General features: G+C 55.6%; 2 protein-coding genes across 3 annotated transcripts; both read left to right on the forward strand.

Annotated features, from left to right (window-relative positions):
* Positions 1-1,044: 1,044 nt before the first annotated feature.
* Positions 1,045-15,168, forward strand: TCN2 (transcobalamin 2). 2 transcript variants are annotated; one of them, XM_037817261.1, is made up of 10 exons: positions 1,045-1,165; positions 1,486-1,695; positions 4,705-4,897; positions 5,758-5,933; positions 6,968-7,129; positions 8,114-8,286; positions 8,424-8,610; positions 9,495-9,666; positions 12,096-12,211; positions 14,612-15,168. In XM_037817261.1, exons 2-10 carry the CDS (start codon positions 1,632-1,634, stop codon positions 14,671-14,673), a joined length of 1,305 nt encoding a protein of 434 aa, XP_037673189.1. In that variant the 5' UTR covers positions 1,045-1,165; positions 1,486-1,631; the 3' UTR covers positions 14,674-15,168. The 2 variants fall into 2 exon arrangements, with proteins under 2 accessions (XP_037673189.1, XP_037673190.1); XM_037817262.1 differs by having other exon boundaries at positions 1,097-1,165; positions 1,489-1,695.
* A 3,091-nt stretch (positions 15,169-18,259) lies between these two features.
* SLC35E4 (solute carrier family 35 member E4) lies at positions 18,260-24,724 on the forward strand. The gene is made up of 2 exons (XM_037817354.1): positions 18,260-19,489; positions 23,763-24,724. The coding sequence occupies exons 1-2, from the start codon at positions 18,883-18,885 to the stop codon at positions 24,191-24,193; spliced, it is 1,038 nt and encodes a 345-aa protein (XP_037673282.1). The 5' UTR covers positions 18,260-18,882; the 3' UTR covers positions 24,194-24,724.
* The last annotated feature ends 3,147 nt before the right edge of the window (positions 24,725-27,871 follow it).

Below are 27,871 nucleotides of genomic sequence, written 5' to 3' on the forward strand. Positions count from 1 at the left end.
ATAGAAATCTGGAACCAAATAATTTGATCATTTTTCTTTTTCACTTTCCCTGACCACATTACTTAAAACAGCCCAGCTCCATCCCCAATTGGTCTCTCCGTTTAATCCTGTTGGCTATGGGAAAGTCTTTAAGCACTGCCCATCCCTCTTGGGCCATGAGGCCATGCAGACAGGGGATTGTCTGTCTCCTTGACTGCAGTGGTGACCCTCCAGAAGGAAGTTGTTACTCACCAGAGGCTGGGGGTGTGGAGTGACCCTCTGCCATGGCTGCCTCCTCCAGGCTGCCCTCCTGGAGGTGCCAGACCCAGAATGGTGGCTGGAGATGGAGAGGTAGCCCCATTGTTCATTGTGTTGCAGCTCCCCTGGAGGTCCCAGCATGACACATGGTTCCTCAGAGGTTGGATCTCCAGCCAACCTTGCCCTTTCCCCCCAACTCCAACCCCTGAGTGGGCTTGCCCGGATCTGTCACACCCAGCCTTGGTGCGCTTGTCAATCTACCTTACTTTAAATGCACAAAGCACTTCCACAAAATAGATGCACATCTCTATTAATCTATGTCATCCATTTTAAGGTAATAAATCAAGCACAGAGACAAGATTATCTTGAAAGAATGAACTTTGGCAGTTTGTCATAAAATAATTGCCATCAAAATCTTATTTGTTAACAATTAGAGGTGATTTTAAGGTGGTAGTCTTCACAAGTGGAGTTAGAAGGGAGTTTAGATTGAGCTTGTCCAACCCTATCTCCAAACCAAAACTCAGAGAGGTTAAGTGACCCAGCCAACCTCACACAGCCCTTAGAGTTAACTCATGTACGTGGATTCCTCTGCCAGGGCTGAGGTTTCCCTCGCCTTACAGAGATTTAAGGATCGGGTTACTTTCCTAATGTTGACAAGCAGCTCTGATGCCTGTGTCTCAAATGATTAATTCCTGTTCTTCAACTTGTTTTGTTTGGGCCTGTCCTCCCCAGGAGGCCCCGGCTTTCCAGCTGGCTGTGCAAACCGGCCGCTTTTGTCTGGGTCCAGCTGTCTTCCCCTCCTGCCCCACTGGCGGGGAGCAGCTGACTTCAGCCGTCTCGATCATGTGACCGCCCCAGCACCCGGTTCCGCTGACGGTCCCGGGTCAGGGTGGGTGCTTTGATGGGCCCCTGCTGTGAGGAGCAGCAGGTAGGCACCCCAGCCCCACCCATCCACCCCTGTAACACGGGGGACATCGGCCAGGCCCAGCAGAGCTCAGCCAGAAGATTCTGTTTCCCCCTCGGGCTTGGGTAGACCTCCTGTCCGGCCTTCTGCATGGGTCCAGGGCTTTTTAGGCAGTGGGGACAGATCATGGCTGGCCTCCAGGTGTCTCAGGATCCCTACTTGCCCCCCTCCTTGCAGCCACCACCCCCTCCGAGGAAGGCGGCTCTGCGCTTTCCTTCCTCTGTTCTTTGGCTGTCCTTACTCCTCGACAACAGACCTTTTCCCCTTTCTCTATGCTGACTTAGCAGCGCCGCTGCTCGGGCGCGGAGGGATTAATCAGTGACAGGAAGCTGCCTCTCTCGAAGCAGTGATCTGCTGGGTCCCAGAGCTCTGCCAGGCCAGCCCCAGGAGTCTGTCTGCTGCCCCCGCTGCTCGCCCACCTGCTCCTGCCATGGGGAGCCTCGGGGCCCTCCTCTTCCTGCTGGGGGCCCTGGGGGCTCTCGCCAAACGCTGCGGTGAGTAAACAGCCTCTACCCTGTGCCTCTTTCCTCCTGGGTCCTTGGAACGCAGAACTGCCTTGTTCAACCCCCTCATTATCTATCAAGGGAAACTGAGGCCCAGAGCTGGGGACAAGGGACTTATCTGCCTCTCTGGGCTCTCACATTAGTTTGGGCTTAGCAGGACCGCAGTGCTTCGCACATCGTAGTGCAATTAATTATACGTCGGACTTGCAAGCCCACGAGATCTCCTCTATCAGTCCAGTCATTTGTTCGTTTATTCCTTCAACATGCAGTTACTGAGCCTTCTCTGTGCCAGGCTCTGGGTTAGGCTCGGGGGAAAGAGCAAAGACTAAGACAGGTTCAACCTTGAACTTAGCCTTCCTGGAGCTTCAGTCCTAGCAAAGGGAACGGACCCAAGGACAAATGGGTGCAGCATTTGGAGGCAGCGGTGAGGGGCCCCAGAGGAGGCCAGCCAGCCTTGGGGTAAAGAACAGGGAACACCAACACAGGGAAGGAGTCAGGGAAGGCTCCCTGGGACCAGGAGGTGACATGGGACCTGAGGCACAAAGGAGGACATGGAGCCAGCGAGGACGGGAGTCAGGGACTAGCACCCCAGGCAGTGGGAAGCAAGTACACCTTGCAGAGAGAGGGGTCTGAGTGGGAGAGGGGCAGGAGTGGGGCATTTGGATTATATTCCACCCCCTCCCCCCTCCGGGGAGGGGGTCGTGTCTGCGAGTCTCAGTGCACAGGGTCCAGCCCCAAGGCCTCCAGACTCCCTCCACCTTCTTCCCTCCTCTTGTACCCTGAGGGCTGCACTCTGCAATAAGCGTTTACCACCATGGTCTTTGCAATTCTTGGAGAAACTGTTGACTCAGGGGGTCAGGTGAAGGAACCAGGTGAGTTGCTCAAGGTGGTTCAGCTTCACCAGGGCTTTGCCTGCCTCGGTTCTAGGAGGGTGGGGCCAGGGTCCTTCCTGGTCACCAGCAGCCCTGCATGTGTCCCCCAAGTGCAGTCAGACCCCTCTGCCCTGGGCCTTTGGTTCCAGACAGTCCCCAGGAGAGACCTGAGTTCTGCCAGCCAGAGTTTCGCCTCCTCCCTTCCTGGCCAGCCCTGTCCCCACTCTCCCTGGGTGTGAACCTCTGGACAGACTGACCCCACAAGAACCCCTTCCTGCAGGATCCAGGGAGCCCTGGACTGGGGTTCAGGGTGCAGCCCCGCTGCTGCCGGGCCACTTAATCACCCTCTGCCTCATTCCCTCTCAGAGCTCAGCATGCCTCCCTGCCTTCCTCCTTGGTGTATCACCCACTTAAAGCTCTGGAAGGGTGTAAAATCGAGTGGGATTGTGGCATTAATGCTAGTGCAAGGTGGGCTCCTTGTGCTTCCGATTCTGGATGCCAATCAGTCCCCAGCAGGCAAAGCAGGCGGCCCTGTGAGGAGGAGGCCCCAGTGGGGAGGTAGCTCTCCCAAGGCCACTGTTTATTACCCTGGGTGAATCTGCCTGGCTCCTTCCTTCCGGGAACGCTGAATTGTGGTTATTGGCCTCTCCCTACTGCCAGCTCCTCATCTTATCACTGCTAACTCTGGGCTGACTCACCTGCTGCAGCAGTGGGAGCCCAGGGTGGGGGTGGAGGTGGGGGATCCCTCACCAGCTTTAAGTAAAGGGTGCGGGAAAGAGATGCTGAGGGTCATATGAGCAGAGAGATAGAGGCTGAGAGATGCAGAGACTGGCAGTCAGACCCAGTGAGCTTCAGAGAAAGCACGAGAGAGGAAACAGGTACAGACACGGAGATAGAGAGGTAGCAAGATAAAGGGAGAAGAAAAGCTGCCCCCAGTCTCTCTTACTTAGCATCTGGGAAGAAACCAGCCCTGTGTTCTTCCCTGGGTCCACACAGCAAGGAATTATTTAGGGTTTCCATGCTAGTGAATGGTCCACTTATAGCCACAGATATCTGTGGCTTTCAGGAAAACAGGCATGAGGTGGCAGCTCACAAATCAAGAGAGGTGGAGCCGAGTGTCTGGGTGCCAGGAACCGCAGTCCTCTTGTCAGGATGGGGCCCAGGAGGCAGCTGAACTGCCTGCTCTGCTCAGCGGTTACTCTGCCTGGAGTCCTAGGAGGGCCGGCCTGCCCAGTGGCCTGGGATGGCATCCATTGGAGGCCATGGGAGATGGACTGGGGAGGGGGGAGAGAATGGGGTTAGAGAGTCCAAAATGCCACTAGGGTGACTTCCTCTACCCCCGTGTGCTCATCTTGGAAGAAGGCTGAAGTGAGCTGGAGCCGGGAATATCCCCAAGACCATCTCCTTCCAGGGTATTTGGGTTGCACAGCTTTAAGTAAATCCCAAAGCACATAGATAAATGGCTGCAAATGCTAACAGCTCTCTAGCAATTCACCTGGCCACCCAGGTTCTCATCACTTAAACAGAGATGGCAGGAAAAGCATTATTTTGAGATCTGCACAGAGGAAGTTCACCAGGCAGCCCCAACTAGCAAGTCAGCAGTCTGCAGTGGGTTGAAATTTGATGTTCAACATGTTCTGGTTGTGGGTTGAAGTTTTGGTAAACATGGAACACCCATTCAGCAGCATGCCGGAGAGTAGGGGCTTTGCGGGCAGGTCCACCCTTGGCGTTGCAATCTCATGTAATATACCACACGTCTTCCAGATTCCGTTTGGAAGATGACAGTACCAGCATCCAGGGCTGGCGTGAAGACCAAGTGAGACAGGGCATGATGCCTGGCACACAGCATACACCTTGGCATCCAAGCTTGCTCTCATTCCTGAGGGGGTGGAGCTGACTGCCTGGCAGTTACAACCTCTGCCCTCGGCCCCACCACCTCTCTCTGGCCCACCCCAACTGCTCTTTTGGGATACTTGTCTTCCCCTGCTTTCCCCACGGCCTTTCAGAATGGCCATATTTCCCCATGCAAGCAGGATGTGTGCTGGGTGGGAATGTATATTCCCTAGGGAAAGCTCTGGTAAGGTAAAAGCAGTTCCACCATCTCACTTGCCCTGTTCTCTTTCCTAAGAGGTACCAGTGGGGGACAGCAAGCTGGTGGAGAAACTGGGCCAGCACCTCTTGCCTTGGATGGACCAGCTCTCTCCGGAGCATCTGAACCCCAGCATCTATGTGGGCCTGCGCCTCTCCAGCCTGCAGGCCGGGGCCAAGGAGGTCCTCTACCTGCACAGCCTCAAGCGCTATTACCAACAGAGCCTCCTGGGGTATTGCTGCACTCTGTCTTCTCCTTTCCCCATGTCTCACTCCACCTCCTAAGAGACGGGAGGCCTGGATCATGCCTGGGCCTGTCGCTACTTTGTTGGGACATTTTAGGCAGGTTTGTCTCCTTTGTGTCTGACTTTCTACATCTGTTATATTGAAGGGGTTGTCTGGGCCCTTGTGAAGCTACTGCATCCTCCTGTGCCTGAGACAGACATTACTAATCCATGACTGCACTCTTTCATACTGTGCCCAGCAGCTGCATCTGACCCTTCCTGTTTTCCTCTCCCATGCCTGAGACAGACATCACTAATCCATGACCACACTCTTTCATACTGAGACCAGTTGCTGCATCTGACTGTTCCTGTTCTCCTCTCTCATGCCTGAGACAGACATCACTAATCCATGACTGCACTCTTTCATACTAAGACCAGCAGCTGCATCTGCTTTTCTGTGCTCCCTTTCCAGAGGGGCATGAGGACAGGCTTGTTCTGGTGTTCAGTGTTGGGAGTTTGAATGAGATATTAGAATCAGGAGCAACCACAGAGCAACTGCTACCTGGGCTCCATCTCAAGGGGTGCAGGGCAGTGCCTGGAGTGGGAGAGGAGAGAAAGGCGAGAGCACGATGGTGAAGAGTGGTCAAAATGGAGAGGCAGGCACAAGTCATTTGGATGTGAGAGCCTCAGAGTTTATCCTTGAGTTTAATCTTTATGAATGACACCTTGCAGTTTATATAACTAACTACATCTGCTTTTGAGTGTTCTAGCAATTGTTTCCATTTTTTCCACTCCTGGCTGTTGTCGGGGGCACCACCATGCTTACTGGGGTGGCACTCCCTCACGTGGGGTTTACTGCCTTCTCCTAGGTCTGCCTCCGGTGACGGCGAGGACAGCAGTGACTTCCAGGTCAAGCCCACTATGGGCCAGCTGGCCCTCTACCTGCTTGCTCTCAGGGCCAACTGCGAGTTTGTCGGGGGCCGCAAGGGGGACAGGCTGGTCTCCATGCTCAAGGGGTTCCTGGAGGACGAGAAGAGAGCCATTGGTGAGGGGACGTCATCCTCCAGGGGCAGGGAGCAGGCTGGGAGGGCTTGTTGGGAAACATTCTCTGGTGAGGCGATTACCATGCACCCAACCTTGCCCATCTGAGCTGCAGTCTCAGGGTCAGCTCCCTTGGAGACCCCACAAGCATCTCAGACATACACGGCTGCATCAGAGCTTTGGGTTTTCTCCCCAAGCCTCTTTCCCCACTCCAGTTCTGCCCATCTCACTATCCACCTAGCGGCTCAAGCCTGCCCCAGGAGCCATCTTTGATCCATCCTTTCCTGCACCCCTCACACGCACTCTGACAGCAAGTCCTGACTACCCAGCCTCCAAGATAGGTGCCTCTGTTCACCTTCTGGGACAACTGCACAGCTTCCTTACCCGTAGTCTCTCTGCACCCCTTCCTGCCTCCCTGACTTGATCCAGCACCCAGCAGCCAAAGTGAGCATTTTAACTGTCAATCTGATCTTGCTAGCACTGCCCACCCCTCTGCCCTTTTCTCCCTTTCCAGGCTCTGCTCACCCCTCTCCCACCCCACCTGGGGCTCCAGCCACCCTGGCCTCCCTCTGTTGGGCTCTTTCCTGCCACAGGGTCCCCTGCCTGCAGTGGCTTCCCTCTCCTTCCAGCACATCCCTGCTCACCCTCACCCCCACCCCCAGCATTACTTCCTTAGGGAATCCTGCTCTGACTCCCCAGCTAGTCAAATACCTATGTTATGTGGTCCCACAAACCAAGGTCTGCTTTGGGTTGTGACTGCACTTTTGTGGGTGTGGGTTGTGTTATCGTTGGAGAACTTGCCTGCCTGGGGCTTGTCCTGTCCTCACTGTGCTCAATGCCTGGCACTTAGCAGGGCCTCGGTGCATGTGTACTGAGGTAATGAAGGCATGAAGGATCTCACCACCCAAAGGTGAGTGTTGGGAAGTGCAGGCAGTGGGGGTCCCATGTGCTGGTGGGGCTGGGAGCTGTGAGGGGGCAGCAGGGCAAGCCCCTCAGGCCTCGCGTGACACCCCCACCCTGCACTTTCTTTCCTCCCAGGACACGATCACAAGGGCCACCCCCAGACCAGCTACTACCAGTATGGCTTGGGCATCCTGGCCCTGTGCCTCCATCAGAAGCGGGTCCATGATAGCGTGGTGGGAAAGCTCCTGTACACCGTGGAACATGACCAGCCTGTTGACCAGGGCCACCTCTCTGTGGGTGAGTGGGCCCGTTCCTGCCGGGCCCTGGCTGGCATTCCCTGAGCCCCTGTCCCCAACCCAAGGACCCCACATCCTGGCCGCACACTCACCAAGTCCCTTACGAGTGCAATGGCAAGGGCCAGACCCAGATCCTGACCCAAGCTCCATCACACACTCATTGTAGGAACCTGGGCAAGTCAGGGAGTCTCTGACTCAGCTTCTCCTTCCATAACATAACCTCCCAGCAGCCTCCCAATAAAGGACTTAAGTAAAGGGTGTAGCACAGTGCCTGACATGGAGAAACTTCTGGGTACCTAACTATGATCTCATCGTCAAATGAGCTGGGAAGCTCGAGCATGGATTCTGGATCTGCTTCCTAAACCGTGTGACCCTGGGCCTCCATTTCTGTCTCTTGTCATTGCTATTCCAGGTATCTGCAAAGCCTGATGTCTGTGAGTGAGCGCGAGCTTCAAATAGAATGGGGTAGGAGGGAGAAGTTTGGCAGGGCTGTAGGTGTCCAGAGAACAGGGTAGCAGGGCCCCTGCTATCAGGGAGCTTACTCTGCCTCAGAGGCGTGTAGAAAAACCGCTTGGACACCTTAAAATCACCTTCTGGGCTTTAAAAAACACCTGGTGCCAATTCAATCAGATCATCTGGGGATGGACCCAGGTATTGATCATGCTTTTCTTAACTCCCCAAGTGATGGCGATGTTTGGATAGGTTTGAGAACTATTGGTGCAGGGCAAAGCCCTCCTCAGTTTCCCTCCTCCAGGCTCTCTAACCCCCAAGTGGTACGCAGTGGTCAGGTGACCCGGAGTTTCAGTGCCCAAACTGGGACTGTCCTGGGCAAATGGGCTGAGCTGGTCAGCCTAGCTGGTGGAAGTTTCTAAAATGCTGATCTTACCATGACATCCCTCTTCTTCAAGCCCTGCTGGGGCTGGCTGCCCATTGCTCCAAAGGCCCACTGGACCCTTCAGCTGACTGCATGTCCTGTCCCCTGCAGACTCTGCAGCCATGGTAGGCTTAGCCTTCACCTGTCTGGAGCGCTCCAACCTCAACCCCGATCAGAGAAACCGGATTGTCCTGGCCATCGGGACAGTGCGGGACAAGATCCTGAAGGCCCAGACGGCCAAGGGCCACTTTGGGAATGTCTTCAGCACCCCGCTGGCTCTGCAGGTGGGAAACAGGCCCTGGAGCTGTGGTTCACCCTGAGGCTTGGTGGCGGCAGGCCTGATGCAGGGGGAGCTGGAAGACCCAGTTCCTGCCCGCTGGCTGACCCAGCCCCCTCTCCCTCTTCCCTGTTCTGGCTCCAGTTGCTGATGACCTTCTCCACGCCTGGGGTGCAGCTGGGGCGCCCGTGCCTCAAGGCAAGGACTGGTCTGCTGGCCAGTCTGCAGGATGGGACCTTCCAGAATGCTCTCGTGATTTCCCAGCTGCTGCCTGTCCTGAACCACAAGAGCTATGTGGATCTTATCTCCCCAGACTGCCTGGCGCCTCGAGGTAGCCAAGCCTTTCATGGAAGCCTTTCTTTAGCATCTGCAGAGCACTCACTGAAGTCCACCAGGTCCCAGGGCCAGGAGGTTGCTCAGCCTTGATTTGCTGAGTCAACATGAGTGTACCGTGGATGCAACCGGCAGCAAAGATGTGGTCACAGCTTCTAGAAGCTCACAGTGTATAGTGGGTGTGGGGAGGGAGACAGAGAGCTCTGGGTGGCCTGAGACCATGACACTCCAGTCCCTTATGTGGTCCCCAGCATAGAAGTGTTTGAATGAATGAATGGATGAATGAATGAATGAGTGAGTGGGGAGAAACACATTTTGGTTAACTCTGAAACAACATGATGAGCCCCAGTTAGCAGTATGAACCAGGACTTCATCCCATTGTGGGATTTGAGGAGGTGAGTGGAATTTGCCAGTAGAGGAGGGAGAAGGAAGGGCAGATGTGAGAGGAAGCTGCAAGAACAAAGGCACGGAGTGTGGAAGAGTGGGATTTGGGGGGTGATCTTGTTAAGAATTTGAGGAAATAAACAGGAGTGGCAATTAGGAGAATGAAAAGAATGGATGTCCGTCAGATATAACAGGGGAATGTTATGAACAAATGAATGTTCTAGAAAGGCCCACTGGGGTGCTATTTGACATAGAGGCAAGGGGACAAGATACTGGAAGCAAAGAAAGCAGTGAGGGACCTGGACTCGGGTGGTGGCAGGATGTGGGGCTGAGGGAGAGAGGAGGCTGGGATGGCAGCTAGGTTTCAAGTTAAGTTGTGTTGTGGTGTTGGCTGAGATGGCAACTGGGGAAGAAGAGAGTTCTTGAGGGAAGAGAAGAGGGCTATTACCCAGGACCTCCTCCTCAAACCAGCTGCCCCTTCCTCTCCCCCTGGCACAGCCATGTTGGAACCAGCTCTGCAGATCCCTTCTCAGACACAAGGCCCTGAGGACATCAGCATCACACTGAAGGTCCCCAGCGTCAGGCCACCGTATGACCAATCCATCTCTGTCCCTGCCGGATCCTCTCTGCAGGATGTCCTGAAGAAGGCCCAGGAGCTGGGAGGATTCACGTGAGACCCCTGCCTTCCACCCTTCACTCTCACCCGACCACTCTTCCCTGAAATCGCATCATGAGGGACAGGGAACAGAGGAGAGGATGCCCTCGGGAAAGGCACTGGCCTGGGTTGTGCTGCCCCATTCTCCACTCCTGACCCACCCACGGTGGAGTGGAAATAGGGAGCGTGTGGGAGCATCGTCATTAAGAAAGCAGGCTGAGGAGACAGAGCAGTCACCTTGGAATCCCAGCCCTGCCGCTCTCCAACCAGGAACCCAGAACAGGTCAAGTAACCATAACTCATAACTTGGTGAGGACACCAGCTGTGCTCCCCTCCCAGGCTGATGGGAGGAGTTCAGGGTTAGCGCATATAGAAGAGGTGAGTCATCCATTTGACGTGTGCAGGGTCTGGCCCATAATAAGTTCTCAGTTTAGGTTAGCCTTTATAATAAGAAGAATAAGAATTTTTATCATCAAACAATCTTGGTCCAATCACTGTTATTAATTACCTTGGACTAGCCCTCTGTAATATTGGAGGCTGGACAATGTCCTTAAACTTGCTTCTCATCCCCAGTCTGAGGACAAGCAGTTCTGGAGCACTGCTCTCTGTTGAGCCCCATCCATATCTAAACAAGATGGGTGCAATTCCCGTTTTACAAATGGGGAACTGGTCCAGAGAAATTGAGTACCTCCCACCAGGTCGCCCAGACCCTGACTTCTCCCCTACAATGATGTGCCTTAGTTTCAGAGGGTCTCAATTTCTGTCCCCAAAACAAGTCCTCTTGCAGCCAAGGAAGGTGCACAGCCGGTGCCTTGGGATCATCTGGGCCAAGGAATCTCAAACTGGAGAATGCAAAGACCCCCTTTAAAGGACAAAAATTCTCCCAGTGTTAAGTTATTTCTGTAATAGTGTGACTTATACATGTACTAATCTACTCAATATAAACTCCTCTCTCCTTCCAGCTCATAGACAGCTATAAATCCTAAACAACTTTGCAAATTAAATCCAAAGGAAACTGTAAAACCAATGAAATTCAAATAACAACTACTTACTGAGATGCAGGCAAACATTGCCAGGCATGGTGGGAAACACTTCCCTCAATATGAACCACTGTAAAGCCTGAGTTTTTGCAGGCAGCTGTGGCTTCGTTTGATCTTCCTGAGACCTGACTACTTCATTCACTATTAAGCCCACCTCCATCCCAGGTAGCTGGCAGTGTGTAGGGCAGTGTTGGGTACCAACACATTCATAGACAGCCACACACTGCATACCCTTGGCAGAGCTCCGTCGTGGCAAGCTTTAAGATTTCCCAGAACCTGCTGGCACTCAGCTTTGGATATTATCATCAAAATGAAAACACACACACAGACTTTAACAGTTTCATTCAGAATTTGAGGATCTCTGAGGAGACATCTATGGGCCCCAATTTGAGAAGAATTCTCTTGTTGGGGAGGGTGCCTTGTTAGGTTTGGGGGTCAGGTCAGGCATGTTTGAGACACATGAATGTGGAGAGAGAGAGAGGGAGAGGGAGAGACAGAGAGAGAAGGAATGAATGAATGAGAGAGGACAAATGAATGGAAGTGAGTGAATGAGACTGAATGAGAGAGAGAGAGAGACAGAAGTGCAGAGAGAAATGGCCCTGAGCAGCACACGTCCCTGCAAAGTTATGGAGCCACTTGAGAAGGGGCTGCTCTGTGACATTCCCTGAACAATACCTTCCCTTTACCTAATGGGTTTCTGTTTCTTAAAACTAAAAAAAAAAATCCCTCTCTAAGACTAAAGTCATTGATGAGCCTTTTGGGAGGAGGAAGGACATGAACCCCGAGTTTAAGAGAATCTCCTTGGCAGTGGTGTCCAGATGGGATTGGAGAAACTCAAGGTTGGCAGTGAGAAGTTCAGGGAGGGGGATGAGTCAGGCATTTCTTGGTTGCAGGGGGCAGAATCTAACCCAATGGCAAGCGTGGGGTTTGTAGAATCAGCAGGAAGGCAGAGCATCCCAGCCACGAGATAAGGGTAATGTCACTGGGCCACAGAAACTTCCAGAACAAGAGTCTCACCGTCACCACCAGTCTCTCCCTTTCCGCACGCTGGCTTCTCCCTCTCTCGTTGAACACTGGCATCTCCCATGTGATGGCGGCAGCTTCTGACTCTCATCACCTACAACATCAGCTCCCAAAGAGGGACAGCATAATAGGTGTCCCTTCCTGGAGGCCATGGTCATGGTCAGCACAGAGAGGATGGAGCCCGAGCCGGCAGTGTCAGTGGGGTTGGAATAGAGGGTGTGGAGGCGAGAGCTGTGGCGAGGTGGTTCAGGAAGGGTTTGGCTAGTGCTGGCCCTGAGGGTGAGGACAGGACTCTCCTGGTGTGGGTGAACTTGATGTCTCCCCTTGGGTCGATGGGAATGACGGTCACCTCCTCTTCCTCTTCGCCTTTTCCTTTGGTAGGTATGGAACCCAAGCCTCCTTGTCGGGCCCCTACGTGACCTCCGTGATGGGGAAAGGGCCTGGGGAACGGGAATTCTGGCAGCTCCTCCGAGCCCCTGGCACCCCCCTGCTGCAAGGTGAGTCTGGTGGCCAGTCACCCCTGGACACGTCCCTCACCTGCTCCAGCCATGACCGTCCGTTGACCTGCTCCAGCCATGAGGCTTCACTCAACTCACCCAGCTTTTCCTGGAATCTTCTTGGGCTTCAGCTTCATAAAATCATTGATGCTCAAGGCTGGATATAATTGTTTAAAACCAAATTTTTAGAATTTTTATGACAGTCATTGTGGAAACTCTAGGAGATCAGAAGAAAAAAAAGAAGAAAATATAAATCACCCGTAATTCATTACCTAGAAATAACAGCTTTTCACTTTTTTGGTGTTATTTTCTTCCAGATCATTTTTAGAAAAAATTTAAGTTTGTTTTCTCACTCTAATGGACCCATAGTCTATATCAGTGCTGTCCAGTAACAACGTGTGAGCCATATGTGTAATTTAAAAATTTCTAATAGCCGTAAAAAACAGGTGAAATTCATATTCATAATATATCTTATTTAATCCAATATGTCCAAAATATTATAATTTCAACATGTAACCAATGTAAACTTATGAATGACATATTTTCCATGCTTCTTTTGGAACTAAAATTTTAAGTGCTCACTAGCTGCTTTTGGCTAGTGGCTACTGCAGTGGACAGCACAGCCTGTATACTGTTTTGAAACTTAGTGTTTTCAGTCTTAATACATTGTAGGCATCTTTCTATGTTGGCATACGTAGATTTCCCTCGATCTTTGTGGGGTATATCATCTATGGGGATGCTTTTGGCTGCAAGTAACAGGAAATGCAATGCAAACTAGCTTCAACAATAAAGGCATCGATTGGCTCATGTGCATAGAAGTCCAGAGGGAGTAAGAACTTCAGGGTTATGTAACCAGGGCTTCAGCCCCGTGTCCCTATGATTCTTCTGATTCTGTCCTCTCTTTTTGGCTTCCTCCTTCAGAGACTCTTCTGTTTCTTCCCAGGGCTCCTCCCTTTTACGATTGAGGAAACTTTCCTCTGAAGTCCCCAGTAAACTTCTCCTAGAGTATTACAGATTAAATTAGGACACACGCCCATTCTTGGACCCACCCCTGTTGCTAGGAGATGGCCCACCTTTGCTAGTGGGATGAGAATATCACGACTGGCTTAGGCCAATCAGGGCCCACCCTTGGTGCTGGGCTACTGCCCAATGGGGGTGCCGAGTGGGATGGATGGGCCACAGTTGGACCAACTCCTATTGGGCCATTAGAATGTCTCCAGCTTTAATTCTTATGCCCCAAGCTGTGATGAGTGTCCTTGTGCATCAGCCCAGTTAATGGGCAACTCTTCAAGGTCATCTGTCCCCACTCTCGCTACTTAAGATCCTTTTACAACATGACCTTTTCTTGGGCCCTTGCCATGTGTCAGACATCATGCTAAGTGCTTCATTGAAAGTGGGATTTTCTAAGGGAACCCAATAAAAATTTTTTTCTTCCCTGCCTGGGTCCAGAAAAAAAAATGAAGTAATAAAACAAAGGGGTATCAGGTGGAGACCCCAAATGTGGTCCTTAGGACTTATAAAGGCTGCCTGAAGGATGGAGCTTAGGGGAGAGCCAGATGGACCGAGTCACGTGGCGGACTGGACAGTTCTGTCCTCTACTCATTCCTACCCAGCTCAGCAGAAAACCCATATGCCCAGGTTGCTCCTGCCCAAGGGAGGGCTCCTGCTCAGGCTACACAGGCCTAGTTTATTCTTCCTAAATTAACCAATCACAGAAGCCACTCTCCACTTTCCTAGAATGGAAAGTGGCTGGGATTTATAGTAAACGAGTTCCCTCCATTCAAAGGAAACGTCCTTGACACATGGGCTATTTTAGAGGATCCTCCCAACTATCCTGCAGGTTCTTGATATCCTCATCTCATTTCACAGATGAGGAAACTGGGACTCACAGAGGTTAAATAACTTGCCTAAAGTCACATGGCTAGTGAGTGACACGGCTGGAGCTTGAAGCCAGGTGTGTACTAGATAGAGCCTGGTGGGCGAGGGCTGGCTCCCAGGAGATATCACCCTGGCTGGGGTTCTCCCCGGGGACCACACTGAGCAAGTCCATCTTCCTAACAGTCTCTCGGCTCTTAAGACAGTGACTCTGCCCATCAGGTGTTGTCAGGGTCCCTGGTCCTTCTTGTCCCATGTTGGTAGTACAGCATGCCCTCCAATGCCTCCAACCTCTGGGGATTTCCCCGTTGTAAAATAAGCCCCGGAGACTCAACAGCCCACGAGGATACAGCTGAGTTCAGATTCTCCACCCTGGGTCTGGACAGCTCCCAGCTTCCTGCCACTCAGCCCTGAGAGGACCTTAAAGACCCTGGTTTCAGGGTGGGGGGCTCCAGATGATGATGCTGGGGGTGGCATACTCTGTCCTGGTAACCACTTCACACCAGGCCCAATCTGTTCTTGCAGGAATTGCTGACTACAGACCCACAGCTGGAGAAACCATTGAGCTGAGGCTGGTCACCTGGTAGTCCCCTGGGCTCACTCATCTCAGCACCCTGCACCTCCTCAGTCTGCTCTCCCTCCAGATGTCCCTATCACAGGCGCTTGCTTGACCCTGCTGCCACCTCCTGTGCAATGGAGCCATCACCCCCAGCCACCGGCCCTGCAGGGGTCCTCAGCCGCAGCCCCCCGTTCCTTGGAGCAGGGAACCAAGTGCCTTTCCTAAGAAGTCTGAGTGTGACCCAGCCCAGGCCCTGTAGACATCCCAGAAAGGTCACCTCTTCGTCTGAAGGGCTTGAAGAATCTCAGACTCCTTTGGGAGAAGTTGACCGGATGCTTTGGTTGTGAGTACTGCCCACTCTGGGGCTGGGGGCCTGCCAGGAGGCCTCCAAGGCCCGACCTTAGCTCTCCATACCACTGTCAGGGTGGCAGCCCATCGCCTGGTGCAGAGTAGTTGGTGAGGGCTCTGCACGGCTGCTCAGTGCCCGCCTCTGAAATGATTAAAGTGTTGATTGTGCACACCCTGCGGCGTCCTGATGCCCCATGCTTCAAGAGCACAGGGGAAGGGGGCAGGGGGTGTGGAGATCCCAGGTGGAGGACAGGAGGGTGGGTGAATGTCCTCCTGGGCACCAGAGGCCATGAGGACGGCAGTGACAGTGGTGCTGTTGACAGCTGTTTACTGAGTGAGTCCTTGGTACAGGCACTGGGCTGGACACGTTTCTGGCACAAACTTCTGTGAAGTTGTTGATATTTTCATCTTTGCTTTCTGGATAAGGAAACTTTTGATCAAAGAGGGAAAGTGACTCACCCAAGGTCACAGACTAGGAAGTGGGAGCAAGGCACAGTCAAGGGAACTCCCTGGCCTTGAAACCACAGATTAAACATGTGCCCCTTCTTAGAGCACCAGTGTCAACTATTTAGGGTCCAGGGAGGTAGGAGAAACAAGCGTTTGAAGACTTGCTTTTATCTTGAAACAAGATGGAAGTATCAGGAAGCCAAATGCAAAATTGGCCTCTGTTTTTAAGGTAAAAGGTCTACCCAGAATCCTGGAGTGCTGGGTTTTTTGATCATGGCCAGCAGCACCTGGAGACATGCCCTTATGATTCCCTGTCGCAACCCTGTCGCCGAGGGTACAGACTCAAGCAGCCTGTCTCAGGTCACACAGCCTGCAGATGGCAGGGCTGAGGTTCTCACCACTTCCAGCAAAGAGGAGAGGCCCATCCTGCAGCCTCTGCAGTGCAGTTGCTGGTAACCTGGCCTTCTCCCCTTCCCGGTGCACCCCTCCCCACATCACCTGCATCCCTCATTAGCAGCCTGGGCCCCCAAAGGGCAGCAAGCAGATTCAACAGATCTTGGGGGCCTGGAGGTGGACCCTGAGGAATACGACAGAACCCCCTGCTGTCCTCCACGAAGCTGGGTGCCTTGGCCCCCCTAACATTTGGAGTCCTGCTGCCTAAAAGCCAGATGGGGTTCAGACCAGACAGCTGGGCTGCAGGACACTGGGCATTTCACATTCTTCGCCTCTCCAAACCCTCTGTCTGTGAGTGGAATAATGCCCGCCTCTGCCTTCGGGGTAAAGGTGAGGAGCGGATGGTTTGTTGCACTGGGGTGAGGAGGTGGTGGTGGAGTCTGTTGGCCCTGGCCCTCCATCCCTGGCAGCCGGTGGTGTTATCTCTTCCTGCGCTCTTGCCCTTTTGTGTTCCAGTCAGGGACGGCTGCTGCAGGTCACCTGCTCTGGGCTTAGTTTGCCCTGTGCCCCTGCCTCCCCCTGGCCCTCCTGGGGGAAAACACTCCCTGTTCCTGCAAGGCCAGCCCGGGCCTGGTCTTAATAGAACCTCATAGTCACCCCTCACCAGGCAGAGCAGGCAGGAGCCACTTTGTGGTAGTCCTAGAGGAAGTGTAGACAGATTTTCATCACCCGCCACTCCTGCCAGCTCCCCTCTAAGGTCAGGATATATATGAGTGTGTGTATAATGTTACATGTTACATAGATTATTGTTCCTTTATTAAAGGAAATGTATTGGAAAATTGATAAAATCCCTCAAAGAATATAACCCTTAAGTGGCCCAGACACCCCCTCTTCAGGAAATGTGGGGGAGCAGCCCCCTTGGCTGGCTCAGCTTCCCACCCACAACCATTCCTGGAGAAACCCCTTGTAAATTCACCCATTTTTTGGCTTTTGGCTTGACAATCCCCCAATTTGCACCCCCTGACCCCCCAATATGGGCTATTCAACAGAGATGTGCAGCCCCCAGTGGGCGTTAGAATCACCAGCGGCAAGTGTGGAAATGCACATTCCTGGGCCCCACGCTCCACAGAGCGCGTCTGTTATGAGGCTGCGGGTCGCATTTTGTGAAGGGGCGGGGTACGGGGAGGGGGAACGGGGTGCGGGGAGAGGGGTAAGCACCTGCAACCGTTCCGCGGCCTCACCACGAGAGGGCGCCGCTGGCCGGGCTGTGCGGTCTCCTTTGAGGTCTTGTCCCCCATGCAGGCTGCTGTCATCTGGGACTTGCTGGTCAGACAAAAGGGGAGGGGCGTGCCGTGTCCCGCCGGGCAAGAGCTTCTGCAACGAGAGGAAGCCGTTGTCAGGAAAGGGGCTCGCAGCGGGTACCGGGTGACTCACTGGGCCAGGCACCCCCCCAACCTCCACCCCCACTCTGGGTCCTTGAGCACCCGGAATCGAGAGTTTAGGGAGGCGGGGGCCCGGCCTGGCATCCGGGTCCCCCTGCACTGCTGTGGGGCCCGCCGTTTACCCAACCCTGAGCTCAGAGGGCATCATCCTTCGAATGGGAAAACCGAGGCCCAGACTCAGTGGCAGTTGCCCGCCCCCCGGCACAGGCCAGGCCTCTTTGCCCTGCCAGTGCTGGGGTTTGGGAAGAGCCTAGGAAGTCCAGCGATGAGTCAACTCTGAGTACCCAGGGGACGGGACAGGGACTGCCGGCCGCGGGTGGGTGCTGGTCGGTACCCTGCTTCCGCAGCTGTGGGTAGCGAGGTGTGATTTAGCGTCTCTCCGCCCTCCCAGAGGGGGCGCCGCCCCGCGCCCGGGTTGGGTGGGGGGTGCCGCTGGGGATAGCGAGGGGCTACAGAGGGGCCACAGAGGGGCCTTAAGGGATCCCATGGCCCACTCTGCTGAATATCGAGGTTTCACGGGATAACTGTCCAGAGACCTAGAGGACGTGGGATTGGTTCTGGGATGGAAGGCTGTGGGCACATTCTTTGAAGATGGCATGGGGGAGGGGCCCCTGTGGGATACCCGGGTGTCTCCCGCCCCGAGTAGGGGGATTTGCCTTAGCGCTGGGTGGGGTGGGGCCTGATCCCCATCGTGGGCGACAGGGGCAGACAGGCCGACCTCTCCAGCTTAGGGGGCTCTGATGGGCAATGCGCCAGCCGATGGCGGAGGAGGCGCGATGGAGGGACCGCCAGAAGGACCCGGGAGGGGCTGCCTGCCTAAGGCGTGGGGGCGGGGCGGAGCCTGGCCGGGGGATCCCCCTGGCTCGCGCGCCCTCGCGGCTCTGGGGGCGGGGCCTGGCCGGGGGCGGGAACGGGGGCTCAGCCCAACTTTCCGGGCGGGGCGGGGCGGGGCGGGAGCGATGGCGGCGGAGGCGGGGCCCGGGACGCCGGGACCGCGCCTGCCGGGCGGGGCGGGGACTGGAGCCAGGCGGGAGCCGCACCGGAGCCGCGGGGAGTCAGAGCGGCAGCGCAGGCCCAGCCGGAGCCCATTGGAGCCCGAGCGCGGGCGAGTCAGCCGCAAGACCGGGGCATTGGCGGAGGCAGCGAGCAAGGACCCCTTGACGCCACCCGGCGCGCGAGCCCGGATCGCCCCTGACCAGGCCTGGTCACGACCTGAGCACGCAGGAGGTCCCGGAATCTGGGTACCACCTTAATGGTCTCGGGATCGAAGAGAAAAAGGAAGGATTCCATCCACGAGCAAGAGTGGAGACGTCACCCGGCACGGGCACAGGTGCCCGGAGCTTACCAGGCCAAGCTTGAGCGCCAGAGAGCCTGGCATCCTAGAAGCCACGACCTGGGCTCTCCCTAGTCCCAGCCGGGACTCGGTCAGCATAGTGCCCGGATCTCGGTGAGCATGGGCCTGGCGCAAGAAACGGTCCCCTCACCTGTCTGAGACGCGGCACGGGTCCGAGGAACGGGGACCTGGCCTGGCCCCAAACACGGGACCCTCTGTGGACCCAGAGCCGGTTACTGGGGAACCTGCCTCCTGTCCCGGACCTCTGGGACGGATGTGCCGCTGCCGGCTGGAGCATCATGACAGCAGGATGACCTCCGCTAGGGCTGGCGGTACCCAAGTAGCTGGGTCCCCCGAATGGTCCCCCGGCAGTCCCCAAGCCGTCGGGCGGCCCGGTCAGGCCCGGGTGGCCGTGGTGGCCCTGGTGTGGCTGCTGGCGGGCGCTAGCATGTCCAGCCTCAACAAGTGGATCTTCACGGTGCACGGCTTCGGGCGGCCCCTGCTGCTCTCGGCGCTGCACATGCTGGCGGCGGCCCTGGCGTGCCGCTGGGGGGCGCGGCGCCCCCTGCCGGGTCGCACCCGCCACCGAGTGCTGCTGCTCAGCCTTACCTTCGGCACCTCGATGGCCTGCGGCAACGTGGGCCTGAGCGCAGTGCCGCTGGACCTGGCACAGCTGGCCACCACCACCACGCCACTGTTCACGCTGGCCCTCTCGGCCCTGCTGCTCGGCCGCCGCCACCACCCGCTGCAGTTCGTCGCCATGGGCCCTCTCTGCCTGGGGGCCGCCTGCAGCCTGGCGGGAGAGCTCCGGGCACCCCTCGCCGGCTGCGGCTTCCTGCTGGTGGCCACCTGTCTCCGCGGACTCAAGTCAGTTCAGCAGAGTGAGTGCCCGGATCATGGGCTGAGGAGGTTGGGGTGGGGGGGGGGTCTGTGTGTGTGGCCTGGATGGCCTGGCCAGGGGGTATGGCCATCATCCCATTTTACAGTTGAGAAAACTGAGGCTCATGGCTTTGGAAGAGGCAGAAATTGAGGCTCAGAAAGGGCGAAATGGCTCAGTGTGTTCCAGGACCCAGTCTCTAGAGGCCCACTCAGTATCTATGTCCCGTGCTTTGTCAAGCCCTCTCTCTCACTAGATCCCCACGCTGGCCCCCCTATTTGAGGCAGGTACTGTGTTGTCCCCATTTTACCCAGAGTGGGAAGGGCTTGGCTTGGGCTGTGTGGCCGGTGAGCAGCAGAGGCAGGATTTGAACCCAGGCAGTTAAGGCTGTGGAACCCAGAGGGTGGCCTGACTGGAATGAGAGAGAGGACACAGTCAAGGTCCTTGAGCTGGGCTTTGGAAGATGAGGGGTTTGGTTAAGTCCGGGAAGGCTGATGTGTACTGGGAACCCACAGTGGGGCAGGCCAGGGCTGGGGGTTGACCTTGAGTGACAGCCACTAGTTTCATGCCCATTTTACAGAAGATGGAATGAGACCCAGGAGATTCTGGGATTTGCCCAGGGCCACGCAGCTCCTAAGGGCCAACTCTGGGACCCTACTCTGACGGGTGGGGGCAGCTGGGGCTCTGGGTAGAGGATGGGACCAAGATTCCATGCCCAGACCCTGCTAAATCACTCTGCCTGTGGGTGGAGGCCACCTCCCTACCTGTCCTATTTAGGGGCATCTGAGTCACAGCCCCCACTTCTCTCTGCCTCAACTCCAGGGAAATGTGGGGGAGTCCAGGGCCACACCTTTGCTCATACTTACTGGGTGACCTTGGGCAGGTTCAGGCCTTGTCTGGGCCTCAGTCTCCCCATTTGTTCAGTGGAGGGGGGTCAGAGTTGATGGAGTCCAAGGGGCCTCTTGCTCTCCTTCCCTTCCAGCTTTGAAATCTGTGACCCAGGCCTGGGAGAAGGAAGAAAGTGAGGGCTTCGAGGGGCCTGGGCTGGAGTCAAGGGCCGCCTGTGGCTAGGGAAGGTTGAAGTCAGAGCTCAGCCCTGCCCTGGTATCTTCGAAGGCAGCAACCAGAGGCCCTGTCCCCAGCCTCCTGGGTCCTGAGGCTGGGCCAAAGCCCAGTTCTATTTTTGCCCTCAGGTTACATGAGATCTGGGGACAGCTCGGGCATGAGCTCCGGGCATGAGTTGGCAGTGGGAAACCCGACCCAGTAGGGCCTCCCTGGCAAACCCCAGCCCAGAGGCCCACACCTCACCTGCCAAGGCCAGCGCCCCTTGCACAGGCCCCAGGCAACTCTGGCCTGCAGGAGGGGCTCAGGGCAGCAGGCACTCAGGGCTCTGGAGCTGCAGGTGCCTGACATCAGGCTGCTTCTTGGCCTCTTCCAGCTCCTTCTTCTCTCCCATCTCAGCTGCCCTGGCCCTGTCCCCATCTCCCATCCCACCTCCAAATGCCCTGTATTATAGCCACCGTGCACCTGTCTGCCTCCCACCAGACAGGAGCTCTGAGGGCCCATGGCCAGGCTTTGGGGCATCTCCATGTTCCCAGTACCCAGCACAGGGCCTGGCCCAGGGCAGCTACTTCTTAAATAGTGGATTCATTAAAGGCTCTGGCAGCAGAATTGGTGGGCTGGCCAGGCTACATGGCTCGGGGTGCCAAGAGGGAGCTTGGGAGGCTGGAGGCCAGGTTTCTACTGCCAGAGGCTCCAGGAGAGGCACTGAGGCCAAATTCAGACTAGAGTGGAAATGGCTGATACCAGCTCCTTTCCTGAGAGCAGAACTATGGGACTGGGGAAGAGAGTCCAGGGAGAGGAGAGCCCATGGGGCTAGAGGTTGGGAAGTGGGATGCCAACTTGCTTCCTGAGAGGACCTTGCTCTTCGCTGTCCCCACTGGCAGCCAGGAGTGGCCTGACCCAATCCCTGTCCTCTGAGTTGTCAGGCTGGCAGGGACGCACTCAGAAGTAGAGATCACAGTGGCAAGTGAGAGAAGCGCTAGAGCCAAGGCAGGTGCCACTGTGGTGGCAACTGTTGCTTTCTCCTGGGGAGACCCGAGAAGGCTGCTCGGAGGAGGAGGCATGGTGCGATGAAAATAACAATACTGTAGTAATAATAGTGAACAGTTACGGAGCCCTCACTCTAGGGCAGCACCGTGTCCAGCTCTTCAGCTGAATATTGCAGGAAATCGTGTTGTGGGAAGAGGAAACAGGCATGTATGGACACAGGGCATCAGCCAGCCAGAGCAGAGTTGGGAGGTCGTAACAGCTGCCATCATGGGTAGTTACCACCGCGCTCCAGGACCATGTTTCAGAACTCCGCATGCCCCAGTGAAGGGGTGTCGTCACTCTCCCACACAAATGGGAGGAGACCGAGGCAGGGAGAGAGGGCGGCTCGCCTGACACGACACAGCTAGCAGAGGAACAGGTCAGGGATAAGCCGGTAGCAAGTGGGACAGGGTTAAGAGAAGGGCTGGACATTTGTTAGATGCTGAAACAAAAGGGCCTTCCGAGAGGGAGAGGCTGTGATGGAAGGTTTGGGGGGCTTCCAGGGGTGTGGATGCCAAGGAGGCAGGGTGACAGGCCAGCATTTGGGGCCTGGGGTGAGGGTGAGCCACCTCTGGCAGGAGACCACTGTTCTTTCCCTGGGCCGCGGGGAGGGGAGGTGGAGGGCCCGGTGGGATGCAGAGCAGGTGGATGGGATGGGGGGAGTGGGAAGGTTAGGACCCTCCTGTCTGGCTGCCTCACAGAGAGTAAATTCACCAACGGTGTTCACCTGAAAACTCGAATGCCTTCCTGGGACGACCTGTAACTTGCAGGCCAGGAGCCGCCTGTGCGCGTGCTAAATTTGGAGCCAACGAGCAGGAGGCATTCCAGTTATCTGTTCATTTCTAGAAATGCTTGAGCTGGCGGGACTGTTGCCTAGAGAACAAAGCCCAAACATCAGAATCAAATTGAGAAAGAAATAAAATTTCCTATTCTAAGCGGAGCCTATGAGTAAGCATCTGTGGCTATTTGGAATGCATGTTCAGAAAATGCAGGGATGCCAGGATGGGGTCTGTACCGGTTACTCGTGGCTCTCCACTAAATCGTGGCGATAGCTCCATGCCATCATTGCCCTCGGGTCAACGCTGTCGCCTCACCTGCACTGCAGCTGCCGTGGATGATGGGGGCCGTGTCCTTTTTGAACTGGCTAGGTGCTAACAGGTACACACACACACACACGTGTACACATGTGCAAAGCAGAAGGATTCCTTCATTCCTTGCAGAGCTAAGAGGTTTCTTCTTAGTCCTGGATTCATCTTGACAAGCCTCAGTGTAGAGAGCAAAAGATGCTGATAGTCATTATAACCAGTGGCTGATGGCCAAGTGCAAACAATGACTTTCTTGTCTTTTTGTCATCCCCATGGTCATAAGTGAATGAAGCAATGAATGGACCCACCGTTTTGATGCAAACCGTTTATTTATTTTAAAACTCTATTTTTATGCATTCACCACCACAGTCATTATGAGAACGTTCTCATTTCTCTGGGGAAAAAAAAAAAACCCAAAACTTTTTTGTTTTTAATTTGAAGCTCACGTCATGAGTGAGAGGCATAGCTGGGACTGCTCTGCAGGCCCGACCCTGCTGTGGTGGTGAAAGGAAATGTGTGGTCCTAGGAGGTGGGATTTGAGGGGGCAGGGGGGGGCAGTAAGGGCTGAGGCCAAGAAAGGTGGGTGAGGGGCCACTTGGTACAGGGGCTTGAAAACCGGGTTAAGAACCTAGGATGTTTTTTCTACAGAGTCTGAGGAGCCCCAAAAGCTATTTTTAAGCAGGCCTAAGGTAGAAGCTATAAGCAGATAATCATTTCAGCCTTTGGGAGATGTCTCGAAGTTGGTGATAACAGCCTTATTTATTTCATTTTCTATTTTATGTGTTATCTGTCTTAATCTTTATAACAACCCTCCTGTTAGGTTTTATTATTACCCAGCTTTACAGACCAGAAAACCAAGGCTCACAGAGGTGAAGTGGCTTGCAAGAGCCCAGGTCACAGGTAGTAAGAAATGGACACACCTGCTGCAAACTCAGGCCAGCTGACTCCGGAACGCTGACCTTAGGCTGTCTAGAGCGGGGAGCCACCGACTCAGGCAGAGAGGTCAGGGCGGGCTTCCTGGAGGAGAGGGCCATCCGTGTCGGCCGAGTGAGGTTTGTCTTCCTCACTCAGGGGGCTTGATGGCCACTGTCCTGGTTGCAGGTGCCCTGTTGCAGGAGGAGAGGCTGGACGCAGTGACGCTGCTCTACACCACCTCGCTGCCCAGCTTCTGCCTGCTGGCGGGTGCGGCACTGGTGCTGGAGGCTGGCCTGACCCCGCCGCCCGCTCCCGACTCCCAACTCTGGGCCTGCATCCTGCTCAGCTGCCTCCTGTCTGTGCTCTACAACCTGGCCAGCTTCTCCCTGCTGGCCCTCACCTCCGCCCTCACCGTCCACGTCCTGGGCAACCTCACCGTCGTGGGCAACCTTGTCCTGTCCCGGCTCCTCTTTGGCAGTCGCCTCAGTGGCCTCAGCTACGTGGGAATTGCACTCACCCTTTCGGGAATGTTCCTTTACCACAACTGTGAGTTTGTTGCCTCCTGGGCTGCCCGCCGGGGACTGTGGTGGAGGGACCGGCCTGGCAAGGGTATTTGAGACCTGGGGGAATGCATGGGCCGTCTGTGACAGCCCCCGACCTCAGCCACTTGGCCGTAGGAAAAGTGGGGGGAGCAGGCACACGCCATCACTGGGGCCACAGGAGGGAGAAGCACCTTCTGGAAAGGTGACCTCGGACACTGGAAGGGGGCCTCCCCTCTAGGCCTGCCTCCCTCTTATACCTCCCTCACCCCATCAGAGACCCCACTCACCACTGGATGGTGTGTCCCAGCCTGGCACATATACCGTGCTTGACGGAGTAATTATTGTGATCGGTGTCAACCACTATGCTGAAAATTGCTGGCCAAACTTTGAAGACCTCGATGCATTATGATAATGATGATGATGGTGGTTCTTGGCGGCTGCACAATCCTTACCTTGGTGGGGGAGGCAGCTGGGGAGTGGGGTGGGCCAAGGACAGGCTTCTTTGCTGCTGGGCTTCCCCAGGGAGTTGCGGTAAACCAGGCCAACTCCAGGCAGCTACCGCAGCCTCACCCCCCGGACTCCCCTGTTTTGGTCTTCCGTCCTGAAATAAACTATTTTTGCTTGTATGCCTGTGTCATGATTCCTCAGGGGAATAGGAGGGAAGAGGGTGGGCATGGGGCTGCCAGCCACCCGTGCAGACACCAGGATGTTCTCCCTTGCCCACCCCAGCCTGTGCAGGCTCCCACCCCCGACTCTCTAGAATCCCCCACTGGCTGGGCCACCACTGCCCATCTGCTGGATGATGCAGCGGACTCCTCCCTGCCCTGGCCTGGCCTCTCCACTCCATCTTCCTAAAACCAAACCCTTCTGTGACTCCTCGGTGCTTTGGGGACAAAGTCAGACTATCCTATCTCAGACTGCAAGAGCTGTGGCCTCCCCAGGGCTCCCTCCTCACTTCTCAGCCCCTTGGGCTCTGCCTTCCAGCCCTACTGACTTTCCCTGGGCTCCCCCAGGATCCCAGACCTGCTCACCAAAGACTTTGCTCAGGCTGTTCCTTCTGTCTGGGACACCCTTCCTACATATCCCCTTCCTTCTCATGGCTAAACCTTTTCCTGGAGGAGAAAGCCCAACCATACAGCTTTCCTTGGAAAGAAAAACCATAAAGAAAAAGGAAGCCAGATGAACCCAGTGAAGGAAGGGTCTTTGTCAGAGGTGGTCCCCAGGGCTGGAGCACAGAGGGCAGAGGAAGGAAGGGTGGCTGTGGCCTCAGTGACTGAGGAACCTTCCGTGTCCAAGGCAGTCACGGTCCATTGCCATAGCTGATGAGGCAGGCCTGGGGGTGTAGAGAACACAGGACAGGAGCCCCAGCCCTTAGAGCTGGCCCAGCCCCTCCCTGACCAGGCCAGCTGGCCCTGTCCCTATCTTCGGCTTGTCATCTCTCCTCTCTGAGGTGCCAGGCCCCTCTGGAAAATGGGGACCGTCTCTCCTTTCTAGGTAAGGATGGGAGCTAGACCAGGCTGGGGCCCGGGGTCCGGGGCCTGGGCTCCGGGGAGGAATCATTCATTGCTTCACTAAGTGGAATTCACTGAGGGCCACTGTGTGCCAGCTGATACTAGGCAGGGCTGGGGTGTGGGAAGCGAGGGGCTGGGAGGTACCTGTCCCGGGACGACAGGCGTGGGCTTTCCTGGCCCCTGGCCCCAGCCTCCGCCCAGCCTGGCCTGGCAGGAGGGGAAGTGGGACCCAGGCTTAGTCACCGGTCTCCGGCCCTCCTTGTGACTCAGAGCTGCCACTGGCCCAGCCCGGTCCCCGTGCAGCCCGGGCACCTCCGGAAGCTGCATTCTGAGGCTGGGCCAGGCTCTGGGTGTACAGAGCCTCCCTGGTGACTCAGGCCCACATCATTTAAGGGGGCCCAGGCTGCAGCCCTGCACACCCTCAGCTCAGCTCCTAGGCTTCTCAAAATGCTTGGAGGTTTAAATGAGTCTCCTGTCAGATCAAAACTTGCCTGGGGCAATTGCAGGGTGAGGCAGGAGGGAACTAGAAACTGTGCCTGTCCTGGGGGCTGGTTTGTCCCCAGACTCAGGATCTTAGAGCATTAAAGTGATTCCCCCAAGGTCACAGCCAAAGCCCTCCTGATTACTGCACCCAGCAGTGGACGCACAGAGCCCTGGACTGGGAGTCAAAAGGACCACGTCCTCAGGGCTCTGCTGTCCTCACCCATGCTGTGACCTCACGCTGGTCTTTCCTGGCCTCACAGCATTCTTGCAAGTCAGGATTGCAGGAATAACTAATGGGAAGCATTTGCAGGGGCCCAGGTTGGGGAGGACTCTCATGGAGAAGTAGGCTCTGCCCCTCCCTAGCTCTGATGCCTTGGCCAAGTCACTTTACTTCTGAGCCTCAGGGTTTGCATCCTATCCCTGCCTCCTCCTCAGGATAACAGTTGTCACTTTCTCTGGGTTGCTCCCCCTGCCCCAGAGCTGAGATTGCTGCTTTGTGTTTGGGGGCACACCAGCTGCCCCCAGTGTTGACCCAGCTCCTGGAGCTTCTCCAGGCAGGGCCCTGATTATATCCGGCTCTGAGAATTGGATTGTTGTTTCTTTTCACAATAAATGTCTGGCATGGAGTGGGCAGAGGAGACTAGTTGAGGACAGGGGCTCTGGAATCAGATCATGTCCAAGCTGCATGACCTTGGGTAGGGGCCTTCCCTCTCCAAATCGTGCCTCTGTGTGCTAAGTGGGGGCCGAGTAGAACCTTAACCCCATCTGGCCTTGGGAGGCTCCAGTGGGTGAATGCATACAACATGCTAACCAAAAGTGCCTGAAGCATAGTAGGTCCTCAATAAATGTTAACAACCTACTCACAGTCGCCTCCCAGCACCACCCCCAATCTGGGCCACCGCCCCACCCCTCATCAGCGTTCAGTAGCACATTTGGGGCTCCCAGCACATCCTCTTGCTGGAGCAGGCAGGGATGGGTGCCCCCAGCTACCCAACCCCTAGCCCTGCCCTGGAGGAAGCTGGGGCAGACAGGTCTGCTCTTGGTGTCTTGCCATTTTGCGGACTCGGGAAAAAGCTGCTGCCTTCTTTCTGCTCCAGGTGCCAGGGTGCCACCCCAGGTGGCCCGTGTTCATTCCAGGGGACCAGGGCAAACAAAGACTCTGGCTACTCCCTCCGTTGCCCCCAGGTCAGCTCAGGGCTGCCAGGAACTCCAACATTGTGCTGTTCCTGCCCAGTTTGCAAATACCCCCAGGAAACCACACCACTTACTTCGCTGAGGGCAGTGGAGAGCCGTGGATGGTTTCGAGCAGGAAAAAGCCAGGCGCAGATGCTCAATAAAAACATTGGTGGATAAATGGGGCTTTCAGTTTGGTCTGGATCTTATGTGGAGGACAAATTAGGAGCTGTTGTTGTGTCCCAATGGTGGGAAGGTGGCAGGCTGACCATGGGGACAGGGTCTTGGGCACAGAGCTGGGGGCAGAGCAGGCAGCAGTTGCTTTACTTTGGGGGTAACAAATTATCCCAGAACCTTTTGGCTTAAAGCCACAAATATGTATTGTCTCACAGTTTCTGTGGATCCAGAAGGTGGGAGTGGCTTAGTGGGGTGGTTCTGACTCTGGAGCTCTCCTGAAGTTGCAGGCAAGATGGCGGCCAGGGCTGAGGCCATCTGGAGGCTGGGCAGGAGCTGGAGGATCCGCTTTCATGGATGTTGGCTGGGGGCCTCAGTTCTGGTCAAGTAAGTGTCTCCAGAAGGCTGGCTG

The sequence above is a fragment of the Choloepus didactylus genome, chromosome 23 (assembly GCF_015220235.1).
Source record: "Choloepus didactylus isolate mChoDid1 chromosome 23, mChoDid1.pri, whole genome shotgun sequence".
NCBI lineage: Eukaryota > Metazoa > Chordata > Mammalia > Pilosa > Megalonychidae > Choloepus > Choloepus didactylus.

Bases quoted from the DNA above. Each gene is read 5' to 3' on its own strand.
- SLC35E4 (XM_037817354.1), top strand. From the start codon at position 18,883: ATGTGCCGCTGCCGGCTGGAGCATCATGACAGCAGGATGACCTCCGCT. The intron at 19,490-23,762 runs GTGAGTGCCCGG...TCCTGGTTGCAG, and splicing joins ACTCAAGTCAGTTCAGCAGA to GTGCCCTGTTGCAGGAGGAG.
- TCN2 (XM_037817261.1), top strand. From the start codon at position 1,632: ATGGGGAGCCTCGGGGCCCTCCTCTTCCTGCTGGGGGCCCTGGGGGCT. The intron at 1,696-4,704 runs GTGAGTAAACAG...CTCTTTCCTAAG, and splicing joins GGCTCTCGCCAAACGCTGCG to AGGTACCAGTGGGGGACAGC. The intron at 4,898-5,757 runs GTATTGCTGCAC...GCCTTCTCCTAG, and splicing joins TACCAACAGAGCCTCCTGGG to GTCTGCCTCCGGTGACGGCG.